General features: G+C 37.8%; 1 protein-coding gene across 4 annotated transcripts in view; it reads right to left on the bottom strand.

Moving 5' to 3' along the window:
* NBEAL1 (neurobeachin like 1) overlaps nucleotides 1–24,191 on the bottom strand; it is a 207,302-nt gene extending 183,111 nt beyond the window's left edge. For all 4 annotated transcript variants that reach the window (XM_044241352.1, XM_044241354.1, XM_044241350.1 and 1 more), the window contains exons 1-2: nucleotides 24,079–24,191; nucleotides 22,793–23,082 (exon numbers count right to left, since the gene is read on the bottom strand). In XM_044241352.1, the coding sequence (XP_044097287.1) occupies nucleotides 22,793–22,843 (51 nt within the window). In that variant the 5' untranslated portion in view covers nucleotides 22,844–23,082; nucleotides 24,079–24,191. The remainder of the gene's footprint in view (nucleotides 1–22,792; nucleotides 23,083–24,078) is intronic.
* Between the last annotated feature and the right edge of the window lie 446 nt (nucleotides 24,192–24,637).

Genomic DNA, 24,637 nt, shown 5'->3' with positions numbered 1-24,637 from the left:
TTTTACTTAGTCATTAAATATTATTGGTCAGGCACTGCACTTGGGAAGGGAACTCAAGTAATTTATTTCCTAAAATAAAAGCATTACACTACAAATCAGAATTGCTAAAAGAATGTTCCCAGAATGTACAGAGACTGCTGACCTTTTGTGTATTTGCTTTTTTCTATTAATACACTGTTCCAAAATCAGATTATAAATTGCCACTATCTAAATCATCACTGAGAAATAAAATGGAAATAATTCGGAAAAAGATTTCTCATGTGAGAAATTTTCTCTAGGGTTCCATTACTTGCTATTTTCATTTTCAACTAGCACAGTATTCATTTATTCATTTATCCACTCAGAATAGGAATCCAGAAATACAAATAGCTGGAGTTTTCCCTATCATTTTTAATAAAGCAGAGGATTATCTCTCTGTAAAAGTTAGACACTAAACAGTCTCATAACACCATAAAGAATTAATGCATTTGTCCTCATAGTTTATTTAGGAACTACAGTATCTGGTTCAAAGTCTAAAGGTCAGGGTTACCAAGTGGTTGGCAGGTACAAGGTTCTCCTAGGAAGCTGAACAACTATACTGAAAGAAATGATACTTAAATCTGGAAATGTTTCATTTAATAAAAAGTAAAGCAGTTGTAGTTTTTTGAGCATATGCCATGTGCTAAGTACTACAACAGGCATTTTCAAATACGTATCATTCCATTTACTCCTTACACCTACCCAGAGGTTTCATTTCCCCATTGTGTAGGTTAGAAAAAGGATGTTCTAGAATATGTAACTTGTCCAGTCACACAGTTAGTAATTGATAGTGCTGGGATTAAAATGCAAGATACATGAATCCATCTGTGCTCCTTCTACTACACTATGCTATCTTTGAAATACGAGCACAGCTTTAGTGAGCAAATAGAGGAAAAGAGTTATCAGGGTCAGCAAACTCAAAGCCATAAACAATTTAACACAAAAAACCAGCCACATCCTATACAGCCTGATAAAATTCTTAGAGAATCTACATTTTACTGCGAAAAACCATAAAAAGAAAGATCTCCACAAACCCAGAAACCATATTAACTAAATCTCAAATTTAGTCACTTTCATGCTTAAGAGCTTGGTATAGTGAAACACCATAGTGCCATCTATCTTACCATTTGTACACTATTAACATAACCCATAACCGCATTATGTACTCAGGAGCACTGGGGCCAAATTACAGGGACTCTAATACCTGCTTTGCCACTTTCTTGAACAAATCATCCTATGTTTGTATATCAGTTTTTTCCTCTATAAAAATGAATATAATTATAGTACCTTTCTTACAGGGCTGTTATAAAAATTAAATAATCTAATACCTGTCAAGGACTTAGAATAATTCCTCACACAGAGTATATGCTTAAGTATTAATATTTTTATAACCTACTACGTGTCAAAATTAGGAAACTCCCATAAAACAGAATACCCTATGCAACAAACATAAATGATCCCCCTTGCCCAATGATTTTAATTGTATTCTCCTCTTTTTAAATCTCTTTGCATTTATTATCTACATGACTTTGGCCACGTTACTTGATTTCTGCAATCCGTTCTTCATCTATAATATTATTTCCTACCTCATAGAGTGTTGAGAGCATTAAATAAGATAATACATGTAAGGCATTCAACAATGCCTGTCATTTAGCGATTATTTAAAACATGCCGGTTACCATTATTAAAATACAGACTTTGCTATTAAATTGGCCATGATTCAGTGTTAATAAAATAAGCACTTATGAAATAACTACAAAATCAACTTTACTGATTCTGCTCTCAAATATTCATTCAATCATCTGCCATTGTTTAAAATAATCTTTCATTTGAACTGTTATATAGGTCTCTACTGATCTTTATAGCTTTAATTTCTCTTCCCTATACATAGTTACTAATGGGATTTGTTAAATTTAAACCTAATCATTTCTTCCCTCCTGTTCAAATACCTTCAATGGCCACCATTACCACAGGATGAAGTTTAAACAGTAGCCACTAACCAAATGTGATTATTTAAATTACATTAATACACAGAAGGCTTTTATCTTAACACCCACTCCCCTGTTGGAAAGCATTAGTAGGTAATGGAATTAGGAAATCTAAGCAATTTCACCTAGTTCTTAAGGGGTGAGGTTACAGGTAAAAATAGGGGAACACCTGACTTCCTCCATGCAATAATGGAATGCAGTATTCCTTCAAGTTTTAAAACTATAAACTTTTAAATACATAGACGTATTTCAACTAATACTAGGCAGTTCCCAACTTACATATGAGCTGCATTTATAAAAGTTCATTTAAGTCAGTTACATTCATAATCTAGTTTCTAATTCCTACCAAAAGAAGATAAATCTCCCCTCAATAGAAACACAATTATTAAGGGTAAATCATCTTTCAGGTCAGTCCTCAAGTTTTTCTTGACAGAATCTAGCTACCTCAAAAAAACATTCAGTAAGTACATACCAACCATATAAATCAAGAACAGTACTAGACTCGGTACACCTGGGTGGCTCAGTGGGTTAAGCCTCTGCCTTCAGCTCATGTCATGATCTCAGGGTCCTGGACAGAGCCCCACATCAGGGTCCCTGTTCAGCGGGGAGCCTGCATTCCACCCCACCCCCCGCCTGCCTCTCTGCCTACTTGCGATCTCTCTCTGTCTAATAAATAAATAAAATCTTTAAAAAAAAAAAAAAGAATAGTACTAGACTCTATGGCTATGAGGACAACTAAAACATAATCTTAAGGTCAATTTTACCTAGAGAAACAAACAAAAAACCTATAATCTTATCCTCAAAGTGCTCACTGTTCTATAGAGGAAAGGCATAAATAAATAAAAGGCACAACAGCGTAAGAAGTAAAGCAGTTGTAAAAAGTACTGAAATAATGAAAAGGTGAAGCCTAGCTGGCTCAGTTGGTAGAATACACAACTCTTGATCTTGGGGTTGTGAGTTCAAGCCCCACAGTGGGGGTAGAGAGTCCTTAAAATAAAATCTTAAAAAAAGAGGTAAAGGATCTATACTCGAGGAACTACAGAACACTCATGAAAGAAACTGAAGAAGAGAGAAAAAGATGGAAGAGCATTCCATGTTCATGGGTGGGAAGAATAAACATTGTTAAAATGTCCATACTGCCTAGAGCAATCTATACTTTCAATGCCATCCCGATCAAAGTTCCACCGGCATTTTTCAAAGAGCTGGAACAAACAATCCTAAAATTTGTACGGAACCAGAAGAGACCCCGAATTGCTAAGGAAATAATTGAAAAAGAAAAATAAAACGGGGGGCATCACGTTGCCTGATTTCAAGCTTCACTGGAAAGCTGTGATCACCAAAACATCATGATACTGGCACAAAAACAGACTAGTGGAACAGAGTAGAGAGCCTCAACTCTATGGTCAAATAATCTTCGACAAAGCAGGAAAAATATAAAGTGGAAAAAAGACAGTCTCTTCAATAAATGGTGCTGGGAAAACTGGACAGTTCTGTATGGAAGAATGAAACTCGATCATTCTCTTACTGCATACACAAAGGTAAACTCAAAATGGATAAAAGAACTCAACATGAGGCAGGAATCTATCAAAATCCTAGAGAAGAACATTGACAATTAATCTCTTCAACATCAGCCACAGCCAACTTCTTTCAAGACATGTGCCCAAAGGCAAAGGAAACAAAAGCAAAAATGAACTTTTGGGACTCAATCAAAATCAAAAGTTTCTGCACAGCAAAGGAAACAATCAACAAAACAAAGAGGCAACCCATGGAATGGAAGAAGATATTCACAGATGACACTACAAAGGGCTGACATCCAAGATCTATAAAAAACTCCTCAAACTCAACACACACAGAACAGATAATCATGCCAAAAAATGGGCAGAAGACATGAACAGACGCTTCTCCAAAGAAGACATTCAAATGGCTAACAGACACATGAAAAAATGTTCACCATCATTAGCAATCAGGGAGATTCATATCAAAACCACATAGAGATACCACCTTACACCAGTCAGAATGGCCAAAATCAACAGAACAGTAAACAAGTGTTGGAGAGGATGTGGATAAAGGGGAATCCTCTTACACTGTTGGTGGGAATGCAAGTTGGTGCATTCCTTAAGAAATTAAAAATATAGCTATCCTATGACCCTGCCATTGCACTACTGGGTATTTACCCTAAAGATACAGATGTAATGAAAAGAAGGGCCATCTGTGCCCCAATGTTCGAAGCAGCAATAGCCACAGTCACCAAACTGTGGAAAGAACCAAGATGCCCTTCAACGGACGAATGGATAAAGAAGATATGGTCCATATATACAATGGAGTATTACGCCTCCATCAGAAAGGATAAATACCCAACTTTTGTATCAACGTGGACAGGACTAGAGGAGATTATGCTGAGTGAAATAAGTCAAGCAGAGAGTCAACTATCATATGGTTTCACTTACATGTGGGGCATTAAGAAATAATATGGAGGACACTGGGAGAAGGAGAGAAGTGAGTTGGGGGAAATCCGAGGGGGAGACAAACCATGAGAGACTGGACTCTGAGAAACAAACTGAGGGTTTTGGAGGGGGTGGGGGGTTGGGTGAGCCTGATGGTGGCTATTAAGGAGGGCACGGACTGCATGGAGCACCGGGTGAGATACATAAACAATGAACTCTGGAACACTGAAAAAAAATTTAATTTAAAAAAAAGAAAAAGAATTAAAAAGGGAGTTATTGACTATTAAAATCAGAAATAACTGAGACTTGCAAAAGAACTGCTATTAACATACTCTCAATCTCACCTCCACATTCTTAAGATTATATACATATAGTTCATGCCATTCATCCCAAGATGTTATATAGTGACTTATTAAAATTAAATACACTCCTTAATATATGTCAGCCTTCTTATATATGTGTATTTCTTGCAAAAGCTGAAAAACAATGAATTTGAGAATTTTCACATTAAAAAACTTTTAATTTCCCTCACTCTACCTTCTTTGTATTTATTCTTGTCTTCTTGAAATGGGTGGTGTATTAATAATCTATTTATGCATAACAAATTAAATAAATTCAGGAGTTTAAACAACAAATATTTTATCAGTTTTTTGGGTGAGGAATTCAAAACCAGCTCAGAATTTCTCATGAGCCTTCATCATAATGAAGAGGTCAAGCAGGGCTACAGTCATAGCAAAGCTAGACCGGGCTGGAAGAACTACCTTCAGCCTCACTCATGTGGTGACTGGCAAGGCTTCCGTTCTTCATAGCATGGGCCTCTCCACTGGGCTGAACACAACACAGCAGCTGGCTTCACCAAGTCAATTATCCAAGAAAAAAAAGGAATAACTGAGATGAAAACAATAATGTCTTTTCTAATTTCAGAAATGATACACCATCACTTTTGCCAAATTCTATGGTCACGAAAGAACCCTGGTACAACATAGGAGAGGATGTGAGGATCTTAAAGACTGGTGACCACAAATGTCTTTCTAGTTCACTAATTTTTAGCCTTTTTTTTTAAACATATGTACTTTTTTAAGATTTTATTTATTTGACAGAGAGAACACAAGCAGGGGGAACACCAGGCAGAGGGAGAATCAGGATCCCTGCTGAGAAAGAAGCCCAATGCAGGACTCAGTCCCCGGACCCTGGGATCATGACCTGAGCCAAAGGCAGATGCTTAACAGACTGAGCTACCCAGGTGCCCCTAAATAGATGTATTAAAGCAATAAATTTTCCTAAGTAATGTGTAGCCACTTCCCATCAAGTTCTAAAATACAGTATCATTCAGGTCCCCCCAAATTCTTACTTATCTATTTTGGGGGGGTGGAGGAGGGACAGAGGGAGAGGAAGAGAGCAAGCTTGGGTCTCCATCTCACAATCCTGAAATCATTAGCTGAGGCAAAAATCAGGAGTCAGACACCTGATTGAGCCACACAGGTGCCCCTCAAAATTCTAATTTTTAGTGCTTGTTTTTTAATCAAAAGTTTATTTAAAAGGGTATTTCATGGCTTCCAAACATTCCTTTTTAATCTTTTCGCTATTGTTATCTTCTTTCATTGTCATTGTTAAATATACTCTATTATTTTGATCATTAGAAATTTGTTGAAATTTGCTCTAAGGTCTGTTATATCACTTCTGTAAATGTGTGCTTGAAAGGAATGTTTGTTGGGTATAGTGTTCTACATAGATCCATAACATCAAGTTTATCAATTCTATTGTTTGAGTCTTCTGTATCTACTGACTTGTCTATTCCTTCTATCAAGTACTGGCTTTTTTTTCTTAATTAGTAAGGCAAGTTAAATAGAAAAAAAAAACCTTACAATTGTCATATGTTCATTTCTCTGTGCTTGCTTTAAGACTATGAGGTACACACAAATTTAAAATTGTTACATCTTCCTGGTGAACTCAACTGTTTTGTTTTGCTCAACATGGCTTTATTTCACTTTACCCTTTGGAAAAATTTCATTTGGTTAGAAGTAATAGATTAAAAATGTCAACTTTTTTCCTTCTGTCATTCTTATTGAAAAATCAGCTATTAATCTGTCATCCCTTTTAAGATAATCTTTTTTTTTTTCCTCTGACAGCTTTTAAGATTTTTTTTTTTTTTTTGGTTTTCTGCAAAACCACTACAGTTTCCCTACAATTTATCTTGATATGAATTAGTTTTAATTATTCTGCTTGAAATTCAGTGGACTTTCATTAATCTTGGAATGCTCTCACCGGTAATCTCTTCAAATATTACATTTGTTTCATTTTTCCTTTCCTTTCCTTTTCAGAGTCCAATTAAAGTGGAGGTACAGCTCAGTGGCAGAGCATTTGACTGCAGAGTCCAATTAAACATGGATTAAGCCTTTTCATACTAGCCCTCCTACCTCTTAACCTTTCTTCCCTATCTTCCGTTTCTTTGACTCCTACTTTATCCTGTAGAAAGGACTTATCTCCCTTCCAATTAACTAATTTGGCTGTCTAAACTCTTATCAACCACATTTACTGGTTCTTAAACCAGTTTATTAGGTTTAAAATTATTATTAGATTTCCCACCTATTTCTAGATACTCTATTTCTTTTTTTGAAACTGCTAGTTCACTTTTTATATCATATTTCTCTGATTCTAAGTTGTTTTGTTTTTAAAATGTTGGTATCTTTGAAATCAAAACGCATCTTATCCAGAGAGGCTGCTATTAAGACCTATTTGTCAATGCCTGTGCAAACCTGGTAAAAGCTGTTTCATATTGTCCTTTCACTAGATTCATGTACAAATTACTATATGTTGAATTTAATTGGTCAAAAAATTATAATATAATTATGCAATAAAATGAAGTTTTCGTGTATACAAAAAAAAGACATGAAAACAGAGCACAAGGGTATAATTTGACATTAATGATACACCTATTCCTTACTGTAGAAATAATCACAATTTTATGTTTTATGGCAAGGCAACAGCTAAGGGCTTTACCAAGTTGATAATGGCAGATACCCTCAAATAGAGGAAACTGAAATACATGCAAAAGAATTACCTACCATATGCCAATCAGTGCAAATAAAGACTAGAGAATCTGTCAAATCCCTTGGAAAATATGAAAGAAATTCCAAGGCAATGAGAGTCTAGTATGGTTGATTCATACATCATGAATTAAAGTATTAAGTTGCAATTTGAAAAAATATTTGGTATCTGAACTGAAATTTCTTCTTCCAGAAGGACTGCGTTTGCTTTTACCAAGCCGCAGACTAGTCTGCAAGACCTAGGGCTTTTGGACTTTTCCCTACAATGAAAGGGAAATTTGATTTGCAAATTCATGAAAGAATCAACTGGTGGTCTCATCCTCTCAGGGACTTTTTACCGTTTGGCTCTGTTAACACAGTCCTTTTCTCCTGGAATCCCCAAGTGAAGATCAAAGAGTCAGGTGGGTTTGTTTTCACTTGACCTTTACCCCACGGGTATATTCTTTTAGGGGTCATAATGGAAAAATCTATTAGACTTCTCACTCTGATTAGTCCCTTACCTTTGATTTCTTCCTTCCATCCACAAGACACGAAAACACAAAAGATCAAGTTCGCCAGGAAAGGTAGCTTTATTCTCCATCTACCTAACTTCCTGTTTTCACTAAGATATAGCCTCATAATGCCTCACCATCATCTTGCCAGCTTCTCAATGACATTAAGATATTTCTTAATTTTATTCAGAATCATAAATGATTTTCAGAAGGGTTGGTCTAACAACCTAGACTAATTTATTACCAAAAGTAAAGTCTAAAGTAAGGTCACTTATCCTTCATACCTTTGGTCAGGATTTCTATGAGTCTGGAACATATTCTGTGGCTACTAAACTACTATTCATTCTTTAAAACCTTGACCAAATGCTATCTCCTTAAGTAATCCATGATGACTTCATTCACCTTCCCTAAGGTCTCACATCTAAGCCCCCAATCTAAATGGTTAACTCACTATTTGGAGATGAAGTCAGTCAATTAAATAGATAAAAGGGACAAAATTTTGATGAAAAGAAAGTGTGTCACATCTTAAAAGGTTTGGAGGTCATTTTAATATAAATGAAAAAGCAACATTCAAACAGAGGTCTAGATAAAAAAATTAGGCGTAGAATACACCAATCCCTAGAGAGAAGATTTCAAATTTTACTTTAGGTATATCTTTATTTTTATTCTATTTATTTATTTATTTATTTTTTAAGATTGTACTTACTCCTTTGTCAAAGGGAGAGAGAGAAAGAACAATCAGTGGAGCAGCCGGCAGAGGGAGAAGCAGACCCCCCACTGAGCAAGGAGCCTGATCCCAGGACCCTGGGATTATGACCTGAGACATGCTCAACTAAGCCACCCAGGCGTCCCTGTATTTCTTAAATTAAGGGGGAAAAAAACCAAACCCGTTGTTCAGATAATTAAGTTCCAGGTTTGATAAACGTAGTGCAGAAAATTCGGCTAAACTTAGCAAGACTTGAAAAGCCAGTATCTGGAATGTTTTAATGTTAGGTAAAACATGACTTGCTGCATTAATTTTGTGTTCAGCTTGGAGTTTCACACACGGTAGACAGGTAAAGAAATGTCTGACATCAGGTGTTTTTGGAAAGGCAGTCAAGTGATCAAATGTACCGCAGTGGTATGGGATGCTAATAGCAGGAAAGGCTGTACATATGTAAGGACAGGAAATACAAAGGAACTCTCTGTACTTTCTGTTCAATTTTGCTATGAACCTAAAACTGCTCTAAAAAAAGCTAGTTTAAAAAATTTTAAAAAGAGAAAAATACACAATTCAAGGTATGACAGTAAATACCATCTGTATACAGTAGGCACCCAATAACTAGTTGAATTGGACTACAGTGAATCCTTTTCTTTTTTTTTTTTTTAAAGATTTTATTTATTTGGGGCACCTGGGTGGTTCAGTCCTTAAGCGTCTGCATTCCACTTGGGTCATGATCTCAGGGTCCTGGGATCAAGCCCCACTTCAGGCTCCTTGCTCAGTGGAGAGCCTGCACCTGCTTCTCCCTCTCCCTCTGTTGCTCCTCCTGCTTGTGCTCCCTCCCTCTCTCTCTCTCTCTCTCTCATTGCCTCTCTATGTCAAATAAATAAAATAAAAAAATAAAAAATAAAATATTTTTTTTCTTTTAAGATTTCATTTATTCATTTATTTGACAGAGAGCACACAAGCAGGGGGAACAGCAGGCAGAGGGAGAAGCAGACTCCCTGCTAAGCAAGAAGCCTGATGCAGCACATGATCCCAGGACTCTAGAAACATGACCTAAGCCAAAGATGCTAAATGGACTGAGCCACCCAGGAGTCCCTGAATTCTGTTTGTTTGTTTTTTTAAGGTTTTCTTAAGTTTATTTATTTTTTTTTTTTAGTAATCTCTATACCCAACATGGAGCTCAAATTCAAGACCCTGAGATCAAGAGTTGCATACTCTTACAACTGAGCCAATCAGGCACCCCTACCTACAGTGAATTCTTTTAAGAAAAGCCTACCATTGTGAATGTATTAACTAAATATAACACTGATACTTTTTAACTGGAGCTTAAAAGCTTAAAGTTAAAGTTTCATGTCAGGTTGAAGTTTTTCATATTTAGTATCTTAATGATTCGTAGTGGTAAAGGTAATTAATTTATAGACACCCATAAAGTACTTGAACTGAAAATCTCTGAAAAATGAAATTTTTACTTTCAGCATGTCTGTATTTTCTATAACTAATTGTATCTTAAATTTAAAAAATTTTAATTCTAACATAAAACACTACTTTCCTTAGAACATAAATCTAAATTAGAAAATTTATGTATTTTTATGCCAACTCATTCACTTGAAAATTGAAATTTTTATTTAAACTTATTTAAGTATTGTATTTTGACAAAAATCCTAAGTCAAAATTGCTCAATAAAAAAGTATAAATTCACCTCACAATGATATCATAAATTAAAATAGTACTTATCTTTCCTACTATTCAAATGTTTTAATGTCATGAAAAATAATTTGACAAATATATCAAACAAAACTGAATTTTTTTTAGAGGCAAATTGTAATCTTTTTTGAGAGACGTATCAATCAGTTAATGATTTGGTTCAATGTGAATAGACAACTCTCAGTTTGAATTTAAGTCACAAGACATAAATTAAAATGTTGAAACACCCAAAGAACAAATAATCCAATCAAGAAATGGACAGAAGACATGAACAGATATTTCTGCAAAGAAGACATCCAAATGGCCAAAAGACACATGAAAAAGTGCTCAACATCACTCGGCATTAGGGAAATACAATCAAAACCACAATGAGATACCACCTCACACCAGTCAGAATGGCTAAAATTAAAGAATCAGGAAACTACAGATGTTGGTGAGGATGCAGAGAAAACGGAACCCTCCTTCACTGCTGGTGGGAATACAAGCTGGTGCAGCCACTCTGGAAAACAGTATGGAGGTTCCTCAAGAAGTTGAAAATAGCTCTACCCTATGACCCTGCAATTGCACTACCAGGTATTTACCCCAAAGATAGAAAGGTAGTGATCTAAAGGGGCACCTGTACCCCAATATTTATAGCAGCAATGTCCACAATAGGCAAACTAGGGAAAGAGCCCAGATGTCCATCAACTGATAAATGGATATAGAAGATGTGGTATATATCACAATGGAATACTACTCAGCCATCAAAAAAACGAAATCTTGCCATTTGCAACAAGGTGAATGGAACCAGAGGGTATTATTATAAGCAAAACACATCAATCAGAGAAAGACAATTATCATATTATCTCACTGATATTTGTAATTTAAGAAACAAAACAGAGAATCATAGGGGAAGACAAGAAAAAATGAAAACAAGATGAAACCAGAGAGGGAGACAAACCATAAGGCCTCTTTTTTTTTTTTTTTTTTTTAAAGATTCTATTTATTTATTTGTCAGAGAGAGAGCGAGCACAGGCAGACAGAGAGGCAGGCAGAGGCAGAGGGAGAAGCAGGCTCCCCGCCGAGCAAGGAGCCCGATGTGGGACTTGATCCCAGGCTCCCCGCCGAGCAAGGAGCCCGATGTGGGACTTGATCCCAGGACGCTGGGATCATGACCTGAGCCGAAGGCAGCTGCTTAACCAACTGAGCCACCCAGGCCTCTTAATCTTAGGAAACAAACTGAGGGTTACAGAGGGGAGGGGGATGGGGGATGGGGTGGCTGGGTAATGGGACATTGGGGAGGGTATGTGTTGTGGTAAACGCTGGGTGTTGGGTAAGACTGATAAATCACAGAGCTGTATGCCTGAAACAAATAATACATTACTATTAATTAAAAAACAAAAAAAATTAATTTAAAAAACAAAGAAAGAGAAAAGGTTGATATGCCTTAGATATAGATAAGAAGACATTACTTTGAATATTTTTTTTAAAGATTTATTTATTTATTTGACAGAGAGAAATCACAAGTAGACGGAGAGGCAGGCAGAGAGAGAAGGAAGCAGGCTCCCTGCTGAGCAGAGAGCCCCATGCGGGACTCGATCCCAGGACCCTGAGATCATGACCTGAGCTGAAGGCAGAGGCTTAACCCACTGAGCCACCCAGGCGCCCCTACTCTGAATATTTTAAAAGACAGTATAGTAGCTCAACCAGTTAAGTGTCTGTTTCTTGATTTAAGCTCAGGTCCCAATCTCAGAGTTGTGAGACTGAGCCCCACGTTGAGCTTGGTGCTGGGTGTGGAGCTTGCTTAAGAGTCTCTCTCTCTCTCTCCATCTCTCTGCCCCTCTTCCTCCCCATCTCCCCAGCACCATTGCTGGCCCATGCACACACATTTTACTAAAAAAAAAAAAAAGATTTAAAAAAACAGTATAGGACACATTAAATATATTTAAGAGCAGAGTTCCTCATTTTCCTTATTGAAAAAGAAACAAGGTGACTTCCATTTTTTTTTTTGGTAAAAGCTAAGGAAATGAGGAGGAAATGAGTGTTGCTAACTCCTGTCTGAATTCTGACCACATCAAAGAAACTGATTTACAGTTATGGCAGATACCAGTCATTTCAGTAGATTCTGAATGACCAGAATAAATTTTTCTGAAAAAATAAATACCATTTTCATAAAATAAATCAAAAGTTTGTCAAAACCTCTAGGTATAAACAGAAAAAGCAAGTTAGGTAGGTCAAACACTTAAATTCATATACTACAGGGCAATAAACTTTGAACTATAAGCATTATATTTTACCTATTTTAAAATGAAGGACTACTAAGAATTAAGTGCAGTGCCTGATTCCAAATGTACCTACTTACAATTAATAATGATTCTAATAAAAGAGAATATTTAAAATGGCAACCACTAACTACCAAAGATTAAAGTAAGTTATGATTTTTTCATAACTTTTTCAACTTTAGTATTTTTCTGGAACTTAGGAATAGTCTAATTATCCACATCTTAACAAGTACACACATAAAACTATTCTAAGTAGTTTTATAATATATTGTAAAAGTAGCAAACCTGCATTAGAAGTATCAATAGTATACCTAAGAAAAAAATGAATAAAGTAAAACATCTATCATTTACCTACCATAAATCTGATCCATGAGTTAGAGGAACAATACATTACAGGTCTTAGTCCCAATGCCTGAAGCTAACCTAACAGGGAACACCAGCATTTTTCCCCGCTGAAGTGAAGGGGAAGACAAATACGTCTCTTGTTCCAAATACTACAGAACATCATGCTGGAGTTACTAGACAATGTAGTTTCTAAGACAAGAGAAAATAAGTGAAGGCAGAAGAATTAGAAAGTGGACTTCCCATTTTCTATAGGGGACTTTCTGTACGCAGGAAGCCAGGTGAGTTGTTCAGTCATAAGAAAGTATGGTCTCCAGTGCCCTCCTCAGATGTACCAAAAGAACATCTAAGAATATGGAGCCAAGAGTAATAAAGAACAGTGGCCTGTGCAACTACACCCAAGAACAGAACCATGGGAACATTCCTTCTCTGAAAGTAAAGAGACCAGGACACATTTGCCCAGTTTTCAGAATTGCTGTGGACCAAAGCCTCCTATATGCCTCCCATTCTTTCTGTTGTTTCAAGAGTCTTTATTGGGGCATTCCTATTCCAGTTACTACAGTATGTTGGGTTGATCGGGGCCAGATACCAACAGTATCTTCTGAGGTCACAGGTCTCAGTATCAATAAAAACCACAACTAGACCTGTAATACATATTATAAGATCTTGGGTTTCAACTAATTCCATGATTGGATGAGACTTCTGGAATTCTTTTTTTTTTTTTTTTAAAGATTTATTTATTTATTTATTTATTTGACAGAGAGAGATTACAAGTAGCCAGAGAGGCAGGCAGAGAGAGAGAGAGGAGGAAGCAGGCTCCCTGCAGAGCAGAGAGCCCGATGCGGGACTCGATCCCAGGACCCTGAGATCATGACCTGAGCCGAAGGCAGCGGCTTAACCCACTGAGCCACCCAGGCGCCCGAGACTTCTGGAATTCTTAAAATGGAGATAAAGCAGATTTTGTATGTGGGAAAGTTATGAATAACTGTAACCAAGAAATCAGAAAGTGGTGGACTAGATTCTTGATCCCAAATTTCACCCCCTTGTAATAAACCTGCCAAGTAATTTTGCAATAGGGAAAGGAAGCTATAGAAAAGGTAAGGTAGCAACAACGTGTCAATACTGATCAAGGTTTCCTAAAACATGTCCAAGAACCCTGGGATTATTGGAAATATTTCTGAGTCCACAGGTTTCATATAAAAGTTTGTGAAGTTTGTATTCACATTTCTATTAATTTCAAATTAATTTAAGTATATTAAAGTGGACTACCTTGTAACTAGTCCTCAATTTCAGTGGCCACATTTGCACTGCTACCAACGAACATCAGTGACTTTTCAATTTGTAGAGCTACATTTTTCAAATTACAGATACAAAGTGTGGTACAGACAGCAATAAAGGTCCCTTGGCCAGAGAAGTACAAAAATCAAAATTAACATTTTTCAAACCTTAAAAGCAGCAGTCTGGCAGTCATTTTAAGCCTGCTACATTTAATTTAAAAATTAATGAAGAGGGGATTTGTATTTTTAACATTTTTCCCACTTGTTTTAGAATTACTTGGCTAAAGCCAATAATAATCTCTTTTTTAAAAAGTATTTATTTGAGAGAGAGAGAGAGAAAGAGAAGGCATGGGGAGGTGGGGAGAGGGATAGAGGGAGAGGAAGGGAAGCAGACTCCTCACTGAGCACAGAGCCCCCATGTGGGGTTCAGTCTCACAACACTGAGATCACTACCTGAGCCAAGAGTCTGTGCCACCCAGGCACCCCAACAATAATCTCTTAACTATCCATTCCAATATATGTTCCATAATGCTTTTCTTTATTGCCATACTGAATTTGACAATATTGACTAGTCCCTTCTTTATAAAAGCCCTCTACTTGATGCAACTACTCACTCCTGGTTCTCCTCCTATATAAACCCTTTACAAACTCTTCTCTCCTCTTCTTAAATGATAATGTTCCTCAGGGCTCCCTATGACCTCCTTCTCTTCTTACTTCCATATAACTCTTCAGTAATTGCCAATAAACCTGAATCTACCAAGAAAAAAACTGAGAATTATTTTAGCCTATTATTTTTCACTCATGCTCCTATCTACACAATTAAGTGCTATCAATTCTACTTTCTACCAGGGAAGTTCAAATTTTGATACTCAAAAAAATAAGTAAGAAATATTCATGCATCTTTTTTTTTTTTTAAAGATTTTATTTATTTATTTGACAGAGAGAGATCACAGTAGACAGAGAGGCAGGCAGAGAGAGAGAAAGAGGGAAGCAGGCTCCCTGCTGAGCAGAGAGCCCGACGTGGGACTCGATCCCAGGACCCTGAGATCATGACCCGAGTCGAAGGCAGCGGCCTAACCCACTGAGCCACCCAGGTGCCCCAAAATATTCATGCATCTTAACAACTTTTTCAAGTGGTGCATGGGCTCCTCAAGTCAAACCACAAAGGTAATATTCCTTTCCTAAAGGCTACTTCCATGTTTATTGATATAAAATATTCATTTCTTGCTTTCACATCTAACCCTAACATAAACAGGTTAACCACTACTACTGAGCTGCTAAGCAATTTTTTTGTTTTGCTTCAAGTCAAACTTTACTTCCCTTATATACAAAGTCATTATTAAGCCACAGAAAATTAAGAGCCATTTTCTATTTTACACATACCAGAGACTTATTAAATATAGGTTAAATTATAAGGGCTGATGTATATTGAGGCATCTTACTAAAAGCTTCACTTTGGATTATAATTAAATTATAATTTTCTCATTGGAAGAGTTTATGTTCATCCCATTTTTTCCAAATCTACACTTAAAAAAGAGCTACTTGCCTTTTTATCTGCATAAAACAACTCTAAATTCTATTTTCTTTATGAAGCAAAACTTTTATTCTGAAAAGGAAGTTTACTCTGAGCTCATTGCAAAACTATCTATTTCAGTCATATTCCAGATTTAGCAGGACAAAGGGCAACAGCAGGAAATGGAGCATCACCAAGGTCCAAAACAAACTTGGTTTAGAGTAAAAAAAAAAATCTCTTTATTAGGATAATTAAGCACTATGCTTAAAAGAAAAATAAAAACAGATTAAAAATTAAGACACTGATGAGGGGCACCTGGGTGGGTTGGTGGGTTAAAGCCTCTGCCTTCAGCTCAGGTCATGATCCCAGAGTCCTGGGATTGAGCCCCACATCGGGTTCTCTACTCAGCAGGGAGCCTGCTTCTTTCTCTCTCTGCCTGCCCCTCTGCCTACTTGTGATCTCTGTCTGTCAAATAAATAAAATCTTAAAAAAAAAATTAAGACACTGATGAGCACTGCTTCATCACTAGATAAAAAGATTTTAATATTGTTCTATAATATTAAATAAAGGCAAAATGGAAATAATGATACTCTCCAGTTCATACATGTATTTCAAAACTAACAAAGATAACATTTTATATTTCGTAGCCTTACAGTGCATTTAATATAATCAATTCATCTTTTCTCAATAACCCTGAGATGCAAAAATAGTTATTTCTTTCCATTTCACAGATGAGAAAACTGTTAACATGAAGAAATTATGTAACCCTCTTGTCAGGTCCTTCCTTAAGCTCAGAAGCAAAACTGGGACTAAATCTTGGCTCTAATTCTGTAGCTTCACAAAACTTTTTAGTGTAAAATGAGTATCAAAAAAAAAAAAAAAAGCAAATGACCAAAATGAACCATAAATTTTCAACCCACATTGCCACATTTCAAATGTCATGATGCTTCTGAATCACCCTGTATCTTTTTAGTGAGTTCATGCATTTGATACTTTCCACTACATGGAACAAAAATAACTTAATCTTATCTAAGAATTTGAGAAGCTCAGTTTCTCTTTTGCGTATTCTGGGGATCAGCTAAAGCACTCCCAAAAGGCTAAGTGTGAAACAGAAATATATCCTAATCTATCCAAGGGGAGTTGAGAGAAGGATTTTATGATACATGTATGTCTTGCTAGTTATAATACATGAATTCCAAAAAGTTGTATGATAATATAGAGATGAAAACTGTTCTCAGCACTCTCTCTCTTACCATAAGCACATTATGTAAAAAAAAGTCAAAGGATACAGGGAATAACATGGTGCCTACTACAGATAATATGAATTGAAATGTAAATCAATTTGTCTTCAAAACTTAAGAAAAACATGCTCAGACAAGAAATAGTTAAGTACTAAACTAAAATACAGATACATGATTAAACCTGTTCAAATTAATGTTTAACTTATAAGAGCTATATGAAATGCACTGTTAATGAAATCCTTGATCCTGGGTGGGTATAACCGTTTGGAGGTAAGAAAAGTTCAGACTACATAATCTAGTGAAATTATCTGTAGAACATAGGAATGCTGGGTGTTCAGAAATCATCCTTCCTACATTATGTAATAATAACTACATGACATTAATAAATAAGCCACTAAGAAGATGCATGTTTCTAACAATGCAATTAATTTCTACTCCTAGAAGAAGAAAGCGAAAAATCAGACCTGAAAAGTTTGGTTAGAAAAAAAAATAGCCAACGGGTGCCTGGGTGGCTCAGTGGGTTAAGCCTCTGCCTTCAGCTCAGGTCATGATCTCAGGGTCCTAGGATCAAGCCCCACATCAGGCTCTCTGCTCAGCAGGGAGCCTGCTCCCCCACCACCACCCCTGCCTGCCTCTCTGCCTACTTGTGATCTCTCTCTCTCTGTCAAATAAATAAATCAATCTTAAAAAAAAAAAAAAAGAAAGAAAAAAAAGAGAAAAACAAATAGCCAAGTGTTTTACCCCAATTTTTAAATATCAAGTTTAATATGTGGGAAGCCACCTGCTAAAAACTGAAACCAGTAATTTATTTTAATTGTACTTGAAAGCCTTTAATCACTAGCATTTAGGCTTACAACCAAACCCAGACTAACAGAAAACATATTTATATATTCTCTTTTCTTTTGCCTACCTAAACAGTATGACCCAAGGACTATTTCTGATATTACCCTATTTAAACACGTACTAAAATTTTACATTTCTAAGTGGTAACTTTTAAAATATTACATTACACAAAAACCCTAGAACAGTATCTTAATATTGATCTATGACTAATAAACTGCGGAATACCTATGCAGGTTATCACTGTGGCAAATACGGAGGATGTCCTAACCTTACCACTCTAGAGCAGACTTTTTTTTTTTTTTTTAAAGATTTTATTTATTTATTTGACAGAGAGAGATCACAAGTAGGCAGAGAGGCAGGCAGAGAGAGAGAGGAGGAAGCAGGCTCCCCGCCGAGCAGAGAGCCCGATGCGGAACTCGATCCCAGGACCCTGAGATCATGACCTGAGCCGAAGGCAGCGGCTTAACCCACTGAGCCACCCAGGCAGACTTTAGAAAATTTTCCAAAGTCATGTTCTTTATCTGGTATGTATACGATGTTTGGTATGTATAGCACACTAACCAGGGCAGCAAAATGGTAGACAATATTTAAATTTTAATCATTAAAGATGAACTTGAGGGGCACCTGGGTCAGTTAAGAGTCTGTCTTCGGCTCAGGTCAGGATCCTGGGATGAACCCCACATTGTGCTCCCTGCTCAACTGGGAGCCTGCTTCTCCCTCTCCCTCTGCCTGCCACTCCCCCTGCTTGTGCTCTCTCCCTCTCGCTCTCTTTCCAATAAATAAATAAAATCTTTAAAAAAAAAAAAAAAGATCAACTTGATACTTAAGAAAGATAAGTGGTCACCTTGGGGGATGCTAATAAATCCAGTTATTAAAACAAAGAGAAAGGGGACGCCTGGGTGGCTCAGTTGGTTGGACGACTGCCTTCGGCTCAGGTCATGATCCCGGAGTCCCGGGATCGAGTCCCTCATCGGGCTCCCAGCTCCATGGGGAGTCTGCTTTGCTCTCTGACCTTCTCCTCGCTCATGCTCTCTCTCACTGTCTCTCTCAAATAAATAAATAAAATCTTTAAAAAAAAAAAAAAGAAAAACAAAGAGAAAGAATCAAATATTTATTCTGCCTGCCTTCCCTTCAAGGAACTGTCAAACAGCTGACAAGGGAATGCATGTCTATGTATGTTCTGCCAATAAAGAAATGACAGAATTGGAATATCACAGTTTTGCAAATTCCTAATGAAATAATCAATACATGTAGGTAAAACTCACTGATAGCGGAGACGCTTATAAATTATTCTAGGCTTCCCCCACCAAATAGAATGTCAATCAGCCACGTCTCTAGATCTGCTAGTTTGCAGACACCAGGAGAAAAAAACAAGGATGTAACCAGCAAAATCCAGACTGAGGAAAATGCTAAAGTCAAAAGCTGGTTTTGTCAACAAATAAACAGAAGGAACAAAAAGTATGGTGAGGGAGAAATATTTAACAGACATGTTAAAATATTTAACAGACATTTTCAACAAATATGATGTATATACTTTAAATACTAAATCAAACAAACAGCAGGAAATAAATTTAGGATACTACAGAAAAGTTTGAATACTGACCAGGTATTTGATGATTCAAAGAATTATCATATTCTGATTGTTTTTAAGAAGAGTTCTTGTTTTATAGATATATTTTTAAATACTTATTAGATAAGATTATGTTGTCTAGGATTTAAAACAATGCAGGGGTAGTAGATTATTGAAAACATTACTGAACATGAATCGAAACAGGATGACAGATACAAAAGTGTACACTAGATTATCTTCTTTATTTATGTCCACTTGAAATTTTCCATAAGGAAAAGCTTAAGGATGAACTTAAAAAGGTCTATATGACAATCCACAAGCTTAAGGACAAAATACGCCTCACTCCGAGGTCAAAACAAATGAAAATCTTAAGGGTGAGTTAAACAAGCATTCTCCCTAAACACACACACACACACTCTTAAATGAAATATGAGAAAATGAGACCAAAGAGGTAAGTCTTGCTCAAGGTCACAAAATAAAAAGGAACAGAACCAAAACTTGACTTCTCAATTACAAGCCCACAAAGAAGTCCAAGTTGGAGCTAAGTTAAAAGATCTGTGCAATCCTGAAGAAGACTGATGGCCCATTAGAGGTGTTAAAAATGGTATTTAAAGTTAGGTGGGAAAAAAAGGCAGGTGTTTTGAAAGACAAAATGCTAGAATGAGAACAATAAGCCTAGGGTATAAGGACCTGGGCATTTGGTAATCATCCTCAACAGGGGAGCAGAAGTGTTAAACCTGGGATATATATTTGGAAACTATTTGAATTCAAGGTGTTGGTAGAAAACAAAGTTGTTACCTAGCTTACAAGCTTATACATAAACTGATGAAACATTAAATCATTATTTTAATAACAATTTTTGAAAATAGTTTAAAAAAATCTTAAATCTTATTACGTGCACAACTGATTTAAATCTTAAACATAAAAATGGATTTATAAAAAAAAAGGGGGAGTGACTTATCTTCCTGTCCAAAAATAGGCTTTAAAATTTGACCATGAAGGGTCTTCGTTGTTTACTTAGACATCTTCATAAAAGAGTGAAGATTCATATTTATATTAAGTTATCAAGAATAAAACTCTGGGTATGCCAACAAACTATTTTTTTTTAAGATTTTATTTTTTATTTTTTTTTTTTTAAGATTTTTTATTTATTTATTTGACAGAGATCACAAGTAGGCAGAGAGGCAGGCAGAGAGAGAGAGAGAGGAAAGCAGGCTCTCTGCTCAGCAGAGAGCCCAATGCGGGACTCGATCCCAGGACCCTGCGATCATGACCTGAGCCGAAGGCAGCGGCTTAACCCACTGAGCCACCCAGGCGCCCCTAAGATTTTATTTTTAAGTAATCTCTACACCCAATGCGGGGCTCAAACTCACAACCCCGAGATCATGAGCTGCACACTCTACCAGCTGAACCAGCCAGGTGCCCATACCAACTTTTCAATAAGCACAATGACAAAACAAGATCTCCACCTACAAGCAACATAATTAATGAACAAGACAATGTAATGCCATTTACCTTCTGTCATCCTAAAAATGTAAAACCTACTAAGTTTAATGTATTTTTAAATAAATCATTTATGGACCACCAGACATTCATACTAAAATGCATTTTAATTTTTGGCTGACATGTGTTAGTGACTATTTTCAAAAGTGGTGAATTAAATTCCTTTTTTATTAGAAGAGTGGTCTATTTTTAAAAAGACATTTCTGGCATTAAATTACACAAGACTAAAAAGCTATTTTAAAAATCCATATCAAACATTTCAAAGTGGATGTCCTTCAGTAATTTTGAGAACTGCCAAACCAGGAAGTCAAAGAAAATTCCAGTGTGATCTCTAAAATTTAGTATTAGAGATAACTGAGATCGTTTGTTAAAGAATAACTTGTTCTTTAAAAAGCTGAATAAAAAAGGAGCCCAGAGGGATAATGCAGAAACAGAAGCTGAGACCTGAGAACTTCACCAGACTTAAAGTAACTCAAGTAGTAAATTAGAGATGCTTCTCTAACTCTCACCAATATCTTCAAAGTACTAATGTAGCTCCTCTCTTGAAAAACATGTTTCTAAGTAGTATATTTCTCCCCCAACAACCCAAAATCAAAGCTAAGGTGTAGGGGCGCCTGGGTGGCTCAGTGGGTTAAGCCGCTGCCTTCGGCTCGGGTCATGATCTCAGGGTCCTGGGATCGAGTCCCGCATCTGGCTCTCTGCTCAGCAGGGAGCTCCTCCTCTCTCTCTCTCTGCCTGCTTCTCTGCCTACTTGTGATCTCTCTCTGTCAAATAAATAAATAAAATAAAAATTAAAAAAAAAAAAAAACTAAGGTGTAAAAATTCACATAAAGACAAACACAAAAATTTCCTTTTAAATGCGAAAATAGGGGTGCCACAGTCGGTTAAAGCCTCTGCCTTCAGATCAGGTCATAATCCCAGCGGGGAGCCTGCTTACTCCTCTCTCTCTGCCTGCCTCTCTGTCTACTTGTGATCTCTGTCTGTCAAATAAATAAATAAAATCCTTTTAAAAAATGGAAAAATAAAATATACTAAGGAGTCATAATGGATAAAAGCATGGACCTGACTCAGGTGGTTCTGATTCTCATAGCCCATTTAAGCTCTGAATCAATTTTCGTATCAGCAAAAGGGGATAATTACAAAACCCATCTCACAGGATTTTTGTGTGACTCAAATGAGACAACACTGAGAAGGTCCTATCATCGCAGTAAACTTATAGTAACCACCTCAAACCAATAACCATTTTCACATAAGGAATAACCTTTTTTAAGCCATTAAAAGGTTAATTATAGGAAAAATGCTAAATGCTCTTCTCATAAAAATATCTGTATCCCACCTCCAATTTGTGGGAGAAAAAGAAAAACACATAAACAAATATTTTATTTTTCTCCAAAGGTCATAATACCACATATAATTTGGGGATCACTTAAGAAAAATATCAAAACCAGGGGTGCCTGGGTGGCTCAGAGGGTTAAAGCCTCTGCCTTTGGCTCAGGTCATGATCTCAGGGTCCCGGGACTGAGCCCCACATTGGGCTCTCTGCTCAGCAGGGAGCCTGCTTCTCCCCCTACTCTCTCTGCCTGCTTCTCTGCCTACTTGTGATCTCTCTCTCTGTTAAAGAAAGAAAGAAAGATACCAAAACCATACCTATAGGATTTAAAAATTTGTCAGTATTGTGTATGTGTTCAAACCCAGAAAGGTGGAAAACAGAAAACTCCATGTTTTTAAATTTGACCTCACTACTATGAATAAAAATATGCTACTCCATTAAATAAAATAAGGCCAGTCACAAAATTTTATAACAAAGTATTTTAAAACTTAGAAATAAAAAGGAAAGCAATTACCTTTGTACAATAAAGCATCCAAAGTTCAAAGAGCCTCTCTCTGGATGCCATTCTGGCTTTCACTCTGGCACTTTAATTTTTCCTCCAAAAAAAAAAAAAAAAAAAATGTGTTCAAGACCACAGCATGTTCACTTTATTCTCCAAGTTTTTCAGCCGTTACAGTAAAGCTCAAAGCAGCAGGGAAAACAAAAATAAGTGAAACAAATGGGCTGTCTTCTGGCCAATAAAATTCAGTTCAAGCAGTTACTCCAACTTATCTTCATCAGTGGTAGCTGGGCGATTAAATAAATCTGCGAAAGAGAAAAATACGCAAAGGTTTGCTAGAAACAGAGACCACATTTTTTAAAATGTAGATTTATCAGAACTATAGATGATTTACTTCACTTCCTGCAAACAACCAGCTAAGCTTTTCTTGTTGAGTTCATTGAAACTAGTGCTTCAGGAAAACATCGCGGCCAACACAGTATTTCACACCAACATCAAGTCAGAATTCCCTAGGGCAGGGGTGCCTGGGTGGCTCAGTGGGTTGAAGCCTCTACCTTCAGCCCAGATCATGATCCCAAGGTCCTGGACTCGAGCCCCGCATCGGGCTCTCTGCTCGGCAGGGAGCCTGCTTCCTCCTCTCTCTGACCGCCTCTCTGCCTACTTGTGATCTCTGTCAAATAAATTAAAAAAAAAAAAAAATTCCCTAGGGCAGATCCTGAAAGATGAGTACTCATAACCCAAAATGCATCCTGTTGCCACTCGTTTATTTTCTATAAACATAAAGCCACACTCAGTAGTGCTGTATTTCCAAGACAAAGAATCCCTTAGAATTTTCTAGTCTGCTTCTCAAAACTTGTTGGGAATGTTTGTCGTTCAGTCGCAGGGCAGGGCGTGGGGAGGAGGGTGAAGAATTCCTGGTTTGTTTATTTTAACAGTCTGGGAGAGTGAAAGTTGACCAGCCCACCTGGCCTCACACCCTCTCCATCCCGGAAGAAGAAAGGAGCCGCACAGACCCTCCCCGGGTTTTCAGGGATCTTTAAATTGCCTCCTCGCATCCCAGCCAGCCAGAACAGAGGCAACCCTAAGGCGTGCCAAGCTGCGAGGAGCAGCTCTGGAAATGGGGCGACGCGAGCTCGGCATCCTCCGACCCGCTATCCATGCCCGGCCGACCGCACTGGGACACACCCGGGTCCCCCTCGCCCCCTCACCGCCGCCCCAGACTCTACGGCGCACCCCGGGCCCTCCCACTTCTGCCGCACAGCCCCTTCGTCCCCAACACCCGCTCCCCTCACCGCGCTCACATGGGGTGGGGGGCTGCGCCAAGGCCGCCAGGCCGACGTCTAACTTCCTTCCCTCGCCCCCTTCCCCAGCCGAAGCCCCGTGTCACCTCGCAGCAGGACAGGCGGGCGGGAGAGGGAGGCGGGGCGGGGACGGCGCGAGGCGGGGAGCGAGGGCCTGGAGGAGCCAAGGGCGGGACCGCCCTCTCGGCTAATCACTCCGGCCTCTAAGGATTTACCCGGCCCCGGGGCAGGAGCTGCTCATTGGCTGCACAGGCTGGAAGGGGGCGGGTGACTTGAAGACCCGCCCCAGCATTCCTGCGCAGTCGCAGTCGACCGCGCTCCCGAAGATTCGGGGACTGGCGCCAGCTGGGGCGTTCCAGCGAGTCGTCCCCAGGCTGGCGGTGTAGGCTGACCGACGTGCTGACGTTCTTGCCCCGCCACTACGGGGGACGGTAGCATTCGGCGGACGGCGTCATTTCCGGGATTCGTCCGGGGGCGGAGAATCCTGGAGCGCTAACTAAATGGGATTTCGTCTTGATTTTGTGTAAAAAGGGGCTTGGTCTTGGGCGCGTTTACTAAT

Source organism: Neovison vison, chromosome 3, assembly GCF_020171115.1.
Source record: "Neovison vison isolate M4711 chromosome 3, ASM_NN_V1, whole genome shotgun sequence".
NCBI classification, from domain to species: domain Eukaryota; kingdom Metazoa; phylum Chordata; class Mammalia; order Carnivora; family Mustelidae; genus Neogale; species Neogale vison.
The sequence above is the reverse complement of the archived record's forward strand: the minus strand, read 5'-3'. Positions and strand labels throughout refer to the sequence as shown.